General features: G+C 44.4%; 2 protein-coding genes across 2 annotated transcripts; both read left to right on the forward strand.

Moving 5' to 3' along the window:
* The first annotated feature begins 4,708 nt into the window (after positions 1-4,708).
* Positions 4,709-5,761, forward strand: LOC109776483 (BTB/POZ and MATH domain-containing protein 1-like). The gene has a single exon (XM_020335129.1). The coding sequence runs from the start codon at positions 4,709-4,711 to the stop codon at positions 5,759-5,761; it is 1,053 nt and encodes a 350-aa protein (XP_020190718.1).
* Positions 5,762-10,679: 4,918 nt separating this feature from the next.
* Positions 10,680-11,732, forward strand: LOC109776493 (BTB/POZ and MATH domain-containing protein 1-like). Its single transcript, XM_020335139.1, has one exon. It carries the CDS (start codon positions 10,680-10,682, stop codon positions 11,730-11,732), a length of 1,053 nt encoding a protein of 350 aa, XP_020190728.1.
* The last annotated feature ends 728 nt before the right edge of the window (positions 11,733-12,460 follow it).

The raw sequence follows: 12,460 nt of genomic DNA on the forward strand, positions 1-12,460 counted from the left end.
TGGAATTATAGTTGTATACATTTGCTATATGACAATAATGCTTATGATTTCTTTATATGATATACAACTATATAATTATAGTTATATACGGCCCCCTAGAAGCTGCATCGCCGCAGTTATGCTTTGTAGTCATGCTACTAGCTTGAGTTAATGAAGGCACCAGCTCAACCATGAAGCTGCCACCAGACGCTTGTCTTGGATCCTTCAGCTCTTTAAGTAAATAGTAATCCTTAAGGCCACGACATGGTAAAATGTATCCATACCAGGCTTGGAGATGATCTTACAAAAGCAATAAGAAGTTTAAAGATTTGCGATGAAAATAGAAAATAATTAAGCAGTTGACCCCTTGATATTGTACACATTGAATTAGAATAATGTAGGAGAGTATAGTGAATGTACTACTGGCTTAACCTCTTCAAGCTCGCTTCACAAAAAATATGAAGAACTACATTTATCAACAGTTAAAGTGGACTTTGCATGTAATCATGTAAATCCCCATGTAAATGGTGGGTGATCTGAGTAACCATATGAACAAATAATGATCACCCTCCCGATCAATTGAGAAACAGGCCGGTATACTGGATGAAGAAACACATGGAATTGCATAATCGATGGTTATATCAGGATTAACATAGTGAGGCTTACAGATGGAGGTGGCTTTTTCTTCCAGGAAATGGTCAAACTCACAATATTCGCCTTCAGGGAGACCTCTCTTGGAGGTGACCTTTTCTTTTCTTCCGGGAAATAGTCAGATTCACAATCCACCATGCCAACTAGTGAGTGTGGCACGTGACATGTGGTTCTACGTTCGCTTGTTCTCATATCATGATAACCTGCCATCAGTCCTATTGTCATGGCTTGTATTGTCATGGCGCAGACATGACGCTGATTGATGATGGGTCATCTACAAAAGCAGAAGGCGTTATTCTATCGATAAGAACTGGACCAAAAGTATCTTGTACCCAAAAAGTACATGATGGGATCCCACTGATAACAAACTTAACAGTTTACCAAGAAATGTTGCTCTACCCATTCAAATTATCATAAATAGCAATTATTGGCAAGAAAATAGCATCCATGTACCTGTTTTGTCAGTCTTATGTTTATGGCAGGCAAAAGGTCTCCATCATGCTAGAATTATCGCCCCCCTATCTTGACAGATTTCAGCTCCATCACTAACCATTCCCGCTGGGCCTCTACCTCTGCATACTCTAAGCTCATGTTGAGTAAACGCTCCTTCAGGTCTCTTAGATCTCCTTCCAGCTGCAAAATCCTGTATCCACCAGCAGATTGCTCCTCGGAAAAAGGACTGTACAAGGAAGAAACTTGTAAAGATGTGAATATTCTGATCCTCTGAATATAGACAGCTGAAAATTAACAAATCAGCAATAAAAGATTGTTTTATTACGATGTGGTGGCCTCCCCTATAATTTTTCCTTAAAAAAATGCTAGCAGTTGTACAATCTGTTATCATATATCTACAGTATGGGCAATCTCTCAAGCCAGTAAAATGAAATGTTTTTCACAAACAGTGGTAACCAATAGACTTCGAGATTCTGCTATTTACCGATGTGCAAACTGGCTTCAAAACATGGCATTAAGCTTAAAAACCAATTCTCCATCTTGCGATGTGTCAAGTCACAGTTAGTCAACTCACATGATCTCAGTTCATATGAAGCAGCAGTTAATATAGGGAGAGAGCTAAGAACATACTGCAATCGTATGCGGATTTTCATACTGTTATCATATATCTACAGTATGGACAATCTCTCAAGCCAGTCAAAATCGTATGCGGATTTTCATGCTGAATTTTTTGATATATTATACGTTTTTTCTGACATCGTATGAAAAAGTTATAGCCGTTTTACATTTCCCTACACTTTTTGCAAAACATGTCCAAATTGAAGTTTTCAAATTTTCCTAACTAGTAGATGTAGTAATATAACTACCTCTCGAAGGATTTTATTTTTTGAAGTTTTTATCATTTTCTTTTGATTTTTTCAAAACTGAAATGGCGATACACACGGGGGGTAGAGTTTGAAAATTGCCATATAGTCCCGGTTTGTGTCTCCAACCGGGACTATAGGTCAGACCCCTTTAGTCCCGGTTCATGGCACGAACCAGTACTAAAGGTTAGCCCTTTAGTACCGGTACTAAAGGTGATCGTGGGGCCCCCGCCTGACGCCAGCCTGCCACCACCCCTTTAGTACCGGTTCGTGGCACGAACCGGTACTAAAGGTTCAACACGAACTGGCATTAATGCATAGCCGTTCGAACCAGCACTAATGGTACCATTAGTACCGGGCCAAAATCAAACGGGGACTAATGTGTCTCACATTAGGTCCTTTTTCTACTAGTGAGGGCCAAGGGAAGAAGTTGGATCTTGAAGAGGTTCTACAGGGAGCTCATGACCTGCTCCCCATTTGCATGGCTCAGTTGGTGGACTATAAGTTCTGGCCATCCACATTGCAGAGTCAAGCCATAGAGCTATTCACTAACAAGGGTCAAATGTTCGAGTTGGTTGAGATGCAGCTCTCCTTGATGTATGATTTCCTATGTACCAAGGTAGCAGTGGTCTTCACATGGTATGGATGCTTTATTCATGCCATTTCATTGGTTGCCAGCATCACCACTTTCTTCCTGTTTCAGTCAACAATTGGCAAAAATGACTTGAACAGAGTTGATGTCATCGTCACATGCATCTTAATAGTTGTGTTGTCCTCATAGAGACGACCTCGTTGCTGAAGCTAATGGGATCAACATGGACATGCGCATTGTTGTGTGCTAGGAGATGGCATCGGGTTCACAAGATAGTTCTATGTATCAGACGGTGTGTCCGGCGGTGTGTCATGGCTGTAGAAAGAAATAGAAGGTGGTCAGATTCCATTGGACACCCCGAGTTGGTGAACTCGCCCCATGACACTGGAGATTGCATGTCTGCGCAGTGCCTGGGAATGGGACGAAGTTGCACCACTCCTTAGTTGTCATTTCAGATGATACTAAGAAGTTGGTGTTGGAAGAGATAGATAGAATGGTGGTGGCATGTAAAGGCAATGAGGAGATGAGGAGGAGTTACAGTGGTCAGTGTGCACGGAAGCCATGGAGCGAATTCTTCGAGGATCCCACCTCGCATGCTGGAATTGATTTCGATGACAAAATCCTTTGTTGATACTTTGTCACCAAAATGTTCTTCTCAGTGTCACCTCTAGGGGAAGAGTATGTTTATGTTGGGGAGGCAATTAGGGCAGTGTCTAACTACATGCTATTCCTCCTTGTTTAACGTCCCTACATGCTTCCTAGCCCTGTTCGGCCCGGATTGTATGCCAATACTGAAGCAGCATATGTGGTGGGGCTTGATCTTCCTGGCGTGGAACGCATCAGCGGAAGGTGGGAGCTGGACAGAAAAAGAAGAATGTGGGATCTACACACAAGAAGAGACGGGGACGAGCTGTACAAAGGATCACGAGATAAGTTGGACATAATAAGGGAGGGTATGGACATAACAAGGGAGGAGCAGGTGGGCAATAGATGGCTGGCCAATAGATGCAAGGAGCTGGACGAAAAAAGGGAGGAGTTGGAGAAAGAAGTTCTGAGGCAAAGAAGAACGTGGAGGAGCTGAAGAGAATAATGACAGGCGTGGAGAAGCTGGACAAAAGAAGCGATGAGCTGCGTGTGGAACCTTTTCCTTCACCTGCCTTGGCCCTTGGAGCGGACCTTGCTCTTAGGCTGCTAGAGGGGGAGATATGGCGGCCCCCACAGGAGGTGCGGCGTGTAGTACTTGGGGTATGGGTGGAGATGTTGAGCTATGCGGCACATGGCAAAAACAACAAATTTAACCTGTAGACAAAAAGAATTCACAAACTGAACTGTTGATGAAAAAAATTCACATAGCTGGCCCTTTTGTGTAGCGCCCGATAGCAAGGCATTACACTACACTATGGAGGACTTAACTGACACGCGCTACACGCTTGACCAGCGTCGCATACCGAACTGTCTGAAAATTGCTAAGTCAGTGTGCAACGCCTGAGAGCTAGGCGCTACACTATACAGTGTAACGCCTAGCGCCTAGGCGCTGCACTAGTTGCCAATCAAGCATATGCGTAGGGGTTGCGTTATCTGGTGCGTTGGTTCGTAGCTCTTATTCTCGGAATATGTGATGGGCTAGTAGATTACGACTAGTCACAATGGGTAGTAACTTAGACTAGTAACATACATATGTTACTAGTCTATGTTACTACCTCCACAGTAGGTAGTAACATATGTGTTGTGTCATGCATCACTTCATTTATTATGTTGTAGACTCATCTTTTCTTGATATGTGTGATGTTACAGTAACTAGCTATGTTACCACATGCCTCTCTTTCTTCATTAATTACATGCCACATCATCTATTTTGTCTAGATAAGTGTGATGTTACCATCTATGTTACTCCCACTGTGGGTAGTCTTAGCAGTACTATTACGAGCTAGTGCATGCATGGGTTTCTGGCTATTATCTATGGGCTACTCCATAAAATATATTCATTCATTACCTAATTTTGCTTGTGTATATTCGCACCATGGATTGTCATTGGTGCAGCCACAGCTGCAATTTCCATCCCATTGTTATTCCCAGATGCTCCCCCTCTCTGAGCTAGCCATAATAATCTAGCCATCAAACCGTCGGCAACCGTGCAGACGCATGGTCTGCACGGGTTAGTGCATCTAAGATGTCGTCACGCTCTACCTCCGCCATCATCGCCAGGGCGGTGAGCGGGCACCACTTGCTCAAGATCGACGGGCACTCGCAAACCAAGGTGGTCACCAATAGTAGTGACATCAAATCCTGCACTTTCCATGTTGGCCGCCACGCCTGGCGCATCAATTACTACCCCAACGGCCAAGGTTCAGATAATGCCAACTACATATATGTCTTCATTCAGCTTGCCAGTGTTAGCACGGACTTGCCGTTCAAGCCTGACAAGGGCATCTCAGCTCAATGTGTGCTCAGTTTACTGGACCGGGCTGGGAAGCCTGTGCCATCATATACCTTAACCTTCGATAGAAGTTTCACAACCCCTCAAGGAGAGTGGGGCTGGCACAAATTCATCACAAGGTCGGAATTAGAGAACTCAGGTTGCCTCAAGGACGACTGCTTCACTCTCAGGTGCGACATCACTGTCACAGAGTTGCGCGCCGAGGAAACAGAGGATCGTGATTTCACCGATCTCCTGTGGAAGAAGGAGGGGGCAGATGTGGCCTTCCATGTGGGCGGCGAGACAATCGTCGCCCATCGATGGGTGCTGGCTGCCCGGTCTCCAATCTTGAAGGCAGCAGCGGAAGCAGAGCTCCTTGGCATGTCGGAAAGGGAGAAGAAGGCACCCATGGCCACTGTAAGGATCGACGACATGGAGGCAAAAATGTTCAAGGCTTTGCTCCACTACATATACACCGATGCATTGCCTGATGAGATGGATAAGGGAGATGAGGCAGCGACAGCAATGGCGCACGGATTGCTTGAAGCGGCGGATAGGTACAAGATGGAGAGGCTGAAGCTGATCTGTGAGGACATGCTATGCAAACGTGTCTCCACAGGCACGGCAATAACCACGCTGGTCTTAGCGGAGCAGCAGCACCGCCAGAGGCTCAAGGCGGCGTGCATCGACTTCCTCATCTCTCCGAACAATATGAAAGTCATCTTGGAAAATGGTGGTTTTAAGCATTTACAGAGGAGTTGCCCCTCTGTTCTCATGGACCTCATATTAAGGGCAAAAGTGGCCTGAGAGAAGCAAGCAAAGGATACAGTCGCCAGGGTGATCGAACTATGGTTCTTCTATTGTAAATGCAGTGTTTGTCGATGTAAGAATGAAATTATTTGTGCTTCAGTGATGTTAAACTATTGTTAGACAACTACTGATAAGTGACTATGCACCATTCTAATATACTGATGTACTTCTGTCTATATTGGAATTATAGCTGTATACATTTGCTATATGACAATAATGCTTATGATTTCTTTATATGATATACAACTATATAATTATAGTTATATACGCCCCCCTAGAAGCTGCATCGCCGCAGTTATGCTTTGTAGTCATGCTACTAGCTTGAGTTAATGAAGGCACCAGCTCAACCATGAAGCTGCCACCAGACGCTTGTCTTGGATCCTTCAGCTCTTTAAGTTAATAGTAATCCTTAAGGCCACGACATGGTAAAATGTATCCATACCAGGCTTGGAGATGATCTTACAAAAGCAATAAGCAGTTTAAAGATTTGCGATGAAAATAGAAAATAATTAAGCAGTTGACCCCTTGATATTGTACACATTGAATTACAATAATGTAGGAGAGTATAGTGAATGTACTACTGGCTTAACCTCTTCAAGCTGGCTTCACAAAAAATACGAAGAACTACATTTATCAACAGTTAAAGTGGACTTTGCATGTAATCATGTAAATCCCCATGTAAATGGTGGGTGGTCTGAGTAACCATATGAACAAATAATGATCACCCTCCCGATCAATTGAGAAACAGGCCGGTATACTGGATGAAGAAACACATGGCATTGCATAATCGATGGTTATATCAGGATTAACATAGTGAGGCTTACAGATGGAGGTGGCTTTTTCTTCCAGGAAATGGTCAAACTCACAATATTCGCCTTCAGGGAGACCTCTCTTGGAGGTGACCTTTTCTTTTCTTCCGGGAAATAGTCAGATTCACAATCCACCATGCCAACTAATGAGTGTGGCACGTGACATGTGGTTCTGCGTTCGCTTGTTCTCATATCATGATAACCTGACATCAGTCCTATTGTCATGGCTTGTATTGTCATGGCGCAGACATGACGCTGATTGATGATGGGTCATCTACAAAAGCAGAAGGCGTTATTCTATCGATAAGAACTGGACCAAAAGTATCTTGTACCCAAAAAGTACATGATGGGATCCCACTGATAACAAACTTAACAGTTTACCAAGAAATGTTGCTCTACCCATTCAAATTATCATAAATAGCAATTATTGGCAAGAAAATAGCATCCATGTACTTGTGTTGTCAGTCTTATGTTTATGGCAGGCAAAAGGTCTCCATCATGCTAGAATAATTGCCCCCCTTTCTTGACAGATTTCAGCTCCATCACTAACCGTTCCCGCTGGGCCTCTACCTCTGCATACTCTAAGCTCATGTTGAGTAAATGCTCCTTCATGTCTCTTAGATCTCCTTCCAGCTGCAAAATCCTGTCCCCACCAGCAGATTGCTCCTCGGAAATAGGACTGTACAAGGAAGAAACTTGTAAAGATGTGAATATTCTGATCCTCTGAATATAGACAGCTGAAAATTAACAAATCAGCAATAAAAGATTGTTTTATTACGATGTGGTGGCCTCCCCTATAATTTTCCCTAAAAAAAATTGCTAGCAGTTGTACAATCTGTTATCATATATCAACAGTATGGGCAATCTCTCAAGCCAGTAAAATGAAATGTTTTCACAAACAGTGGTAACCAATAGACTTCGAGATTCTGCTATTTACCAATGTGCAAACTGGCTTCAAAACATGGCATTAAGCTTAAAAACCAATTCTCCATCTTGCGATGTGTCAAGTCACAGTTAGTCAACTCACATGATCCCAGTTCATATGAAGCAGCAGTTAATATAGGGAGAGAGCTAAGAACATACTGCAATCGTATGCGGATTTTCGTACTGTTATCATATATCTACAGTATGGGCAATCTCTCAAGCCAGTCAAAATCGTATGCGGATTTTCGTGCTGAATTTTTTGATATATTATACGTTTTTTCTGACATCGTATGCAAAAGTTATTGCCGTTTTACATTTTCCCTACACTTTTTGCAAAACATGTCCAAATTGAAGTTTTCAAATTTTCCTAACTAGTAGATGTAGTAATATAACTACCTCTCGAAGGATTTTACTTTTTGAAGTTTTTATCATTTTCTTTTGATTTTTTCAAAACTGAAATGGCGATACACGGGGGGGGGGGGGGGGGGTAGAGTTTGAGAATTGCCCTATAGTCCCGGTTTGTGTCTCCAACCGGGACTATAGGTCAGATCCCTTTAGTCCCGGTTCATGGCACGAAACGGTACTAAAGGTTAGATCTTTAGTACCGGTTTGTGCCACGAACCGGTACTAAAGGTGATCGTGGGGCCCCGGCCTGACGCCAGCCTGCCACCACCCCTTTAGTACCGGTTCGTGGCACGAACCGGTACTAAAGGTTCAACACGAACCGGCATTAATGCATAGCCGTTCGAACCAGCACTAATGGTACCATTAGTACCGGGCCAAAATCAAACCGGGACTAATGTGTCTCACATTAGGTCCTTTTTCTACTAGTGAGGGCCAAGGGAAGAAGTTGGATCTTGAAGAGGTTCTACAGGGAGCTCATGACCTGCTCCCCATTTGCATGGCTCAGTTGGTGGACTATAAGTTCTGGCCATCCACATTGCAGAGTCAAGCCATAGAGCTATTCACTAACAAGGGTCAAATGTTCGAGTTGGTTGAGATGCAGCTCTCCTTGATGTATGATTTCCTATGTACCAAGGTAGCAGTGGTCTTCACATGGTATGGATGCTTTATTCATGCCATTTCATTGGTTGCCAGCATCACCACTTTCTTCCTGTTTCAGTCAACAATTGGCAAAAATGACTTGAACAGAGTTGATGTCATCGTCACATGCATCTTAATAGTTGGGTTGTCCTCATAGAGACGACCTCGTTGCTGAAGCTAATGGGATCAACATGGACATGCGCATTGTTGTGTGCTAGGAGATGGCATCGGGTTCACAAGATAGTTCTATGTATCAGACGGTGTGTCCGGCGGTGTGTCATGGCTGTAGAAAGAAATAGAAGGTGGTCAGGTTCCATTGGACACCCCGAGTTGGTGAACTCGCCCCATGACACTGGAGATTGCATGTCTGCGCATTGCCTGGGAATGGGACAAAGTTGCACCACTCCTTAGTTGTCATTTCAGATGATACTAAGAAGTTGGTGTTGGAAGAGATAGATAGAATGGTGGTGGCATGTAAAGGCAATGAGGAGATGAGGAGGAGTTACAGTGGTCAGTGTGCACGGAAGCCATGGAGCGAATTCTTCGAGGATCCCACCTCGCATGCTGGAATTGATTTCGATGACAAAATCCTTTGCTGATACTTTGTCACCAAAATGTTCTTCTCAGTGTCGCCTCTAGGGGAAGAGTATGTTTATGTTGGGGAGGCAATTAGGGCAGTGTCTAACTACATGCTATTCCTCCTTGTTTAACGTCCCTACATGCTTCCTAGCCCTGTTCGGCCCGGATTGTATGCCAATACTGAAGCAGCATATGTGGTGGGGCTTGATCTTCCTGGCGTGGAACGCATCAGCGGAAGGTGGGAGCTGGACAGAAAATGAAGATCGTGGGATCTACACACAAGAAGAGACGGGGACGAGCTGTACAAAGGATCACGAGATAAGTTAGACATAATAAGGGAGGGTATGGACATAACAAGGGAGGAGCAGGTGGGCAATAGATGGCTGGCCAATAGATGCAAGGAGTTGGACGAAAAAAGGGAGGAGCTGGAGAAAGAAGTTCTGAGGCAAGGAAGAACATGGAGGAGCTGAAGAGAATAATGACAGGCGTGGAGAAGCTGGACAAAAGAAGCGATGAGCTGCGTGTGGAACCTTTTCCTTCACCTTCCTTGGCCCGTGGAGCGGACCTTGCTCTTAGGCTGCTAGAGGGGGAGATACGGCGGCCCCCACAGGAGGTGCGGCGGGTAGTACTTGGGGTATGGGTGGAGACGTTGAGCTATGCGGCACATGGCAAAAACAACAAATTTAACCTGTAGACGAAAAGAATTCACAAACTGAACTGTTGATGAAAAAATTTCACATAGCTTACCCTTTTGTGTAGCGCCCGACAGCAAGGCGTTACACTGCGCTATGCAGCGCCTAACTGACACGCCCTACACGCCTGACCAGCGTCGCATACCGAACTGTCTGAAAATTGCTAAGTCAGTGTGCAACGCCTGAGAGCTAGGTGCTACACTATACAGTGTAATGCCTAGCGCCTAGGCGCTGCACTAGTTGCCAATCAAGCATATGCGTAGGGGTTGCGTTATCTGGTGCGTTGATTCGTAGCTCTGATTCTCGGAATATGTGATGGGCTAGTAGATTAAGACTAGTCACAATGGGTAGTAACTTAGACTAGTAACATACATATGTTACTAGTCTATGTTACTACCTCCACAGTGGGTAGTAACATATGTGTTGTGTCATGCATCACTTCATTTATTACGTTGTAGACTCATCTTTTCTTGATATGTGTGATGTTACAGTAACTAGCTATGTTACCACATGCCTCTCTTTCTTCATTAATTACATGCCACATCATCTATTTTGTCTAGATAAGTGTGATGTTACCATCTATGTTACTCCCACTGTGGGTAGTCTTAGCAGTACTATTACGAGCTAGTGCATGCATGGGTTTCTGGCTATTATCTATGGGCTACTCCATAAAATATATTCATTCATTACCTAATTTTGCTTGTATATATTCGCACCATGGATTGTCATTGTTGCAGCCACAGCTGCAATTTCCATCCCATTGTTATTCCCAGATGCTCCCCCTCTCTGAGCTGGCCATAATAATCTAGCCATCAAACCGTCGGCAACCGTGCAGACGCACGGTCTGCACGGGTTAGTGCATCTAAGATGTCGTTACGCTCTACCTCCGCCATCATCGCCAGGGCGGTGAGCGGGCACCACTTGCTCAAGATCGACGGGCACTCGCAAACCAAGGTGGTCACGAATAGTAGTTACATCAAATCCTGCACTTTCCATGTTGGCCGCCACGCCTGGCGCATCAAGTACTACCCCAACGGCCAAGGTTCAGATAATGCCAACTACATATCTGTCTTCATTCAGCTTGCCAGTGTTAGCACGGACTTGCCGTTCAAGCCTGACAAGGGCATCTCAGCTCAATGTGTGCTCAGTTTACTGGACCGGGCTGGGAAGCCTGTGCCATCATATACCTTAACCTTCGATAGAAGTTTCACAACCCCTCAAGGAGAGTGGGGCTGGCACAAATTCATCACAAGGTCGGAATTAGAGAACTCAGGTTGCCTCAAGGACGACTGCTTCACTCTCAGGTGCGACATCACTGTCACAGAGTTGCGCGCCGAGGAAACAGGGGATCATGATTTCACCGATCTCCGGTGGAAGAAGGAGGGGGCAGATGTGGCCTTCCATGTGGGCGGCGAGACAATCGTCGCCCATCGACGGGTGATGGCTGCCCGGTCTCCAATCTTGAAGGCAGCAGCGGAAGCAGAGCTCCTTGGCATGTCGGAAAGGGAGAAGAAGGCACCCATGGCCATTGTAAGGATCGACGACATGGAGGCAAAAATGTTCAAGGCTTTGCTCCACTACATATCCACCGATGCATTGCCTGATGAGATGGATAAGGGAGATGAGGCGGCGACAGCAATGGCGCACGGATTGCTTGAAGCAGCGGATAGGTACAAGATGGAGAGGCTGAAGCTTATCTGTGAGGACATGCTATGCAAACGTGTCTCCACAGGCACGGCGATAACCACGCTGGTGTTAGCGGAGCAGCAGCACCGCCAGAGGCTCAAGGCGGCGTGCATCGACTTCCTCATCTCTCCGAACAATATGAAAGTCATCTTGGAAAATGGTGGTTTTAAGCATTTACAGAGGAGTTGCCCCTCTATTCTCATGGACCTCATAGGAAGGGCAAAAGTGGCCTGAGAGAAGCAAGCAAAGGATACAGTCGTAAGGGTGATCGTGCTATGGTTCTTCTATTGTAAATCCAGTGTTTGTCGATGTAAGAATGAAATTATTTGTGCTTCAGTGATGTTAAACTATTGTTAGACAACTACTGATAATTGACTATGCACCATTCTAATATACTGATGTACTTCTGTCTATATTGGAATTATAGTTGTATACATTTGCTATATGACAATAATGCTTATGATTTCTTTATATGATATACAACTATATAATTATAGTTGTATACGCCCCCCTAGAAGCCGCGTCGCCGATGCTTTGTAGTCATGCTACTAGCTTGAGTTAATGAAGGCACCAGCTCAACCATGAAGCTGCCACCAGACGCTTGTCTTGGATCCTTCAGCTCTTTAAGTAAATAGTAATCCTTAAGGCCACGACATGGTAAAATGTATCCATACCAGGCTTGGAGATGATCTTACAAAAGCAATAAGCAGTTTAAAGATTTGCGATGAAAATAGAAAATAATTAAGCAGTTGACCCCTTGATATTGTACACATTGAATTACAATAATGTAGGAGAGTATAGTGAATGTACTACTGGATTAACCTCTTCAAGCTGGCTTCACAAAAAATACGAAGAACTACATTTATCAACAGTTAAAGTGGACTTTGCATGTAATCATGTAAATCCCCATGTAAATGGTGGGTGGTCTGAGTAACCATATGAACAAATAATGATCACCCTCC

The sequence above is a fragment of the Aegilops tauschii genome, chromosome 4 (assembly GCF_002575655.3).
Source record: "Aegilops tauschii subsp. strangulata cultivar AL8/78 chromosome 4, Aet v6.0, whole genome shotgun sequence".
Taxonomy (NCBI): domain Eukaryota; kingdom Viridiplantae; phylum Streptophyta; class Magnoliopsida; order Poales; family Poaceae; genus Aegilops; species Aegilops tauschii.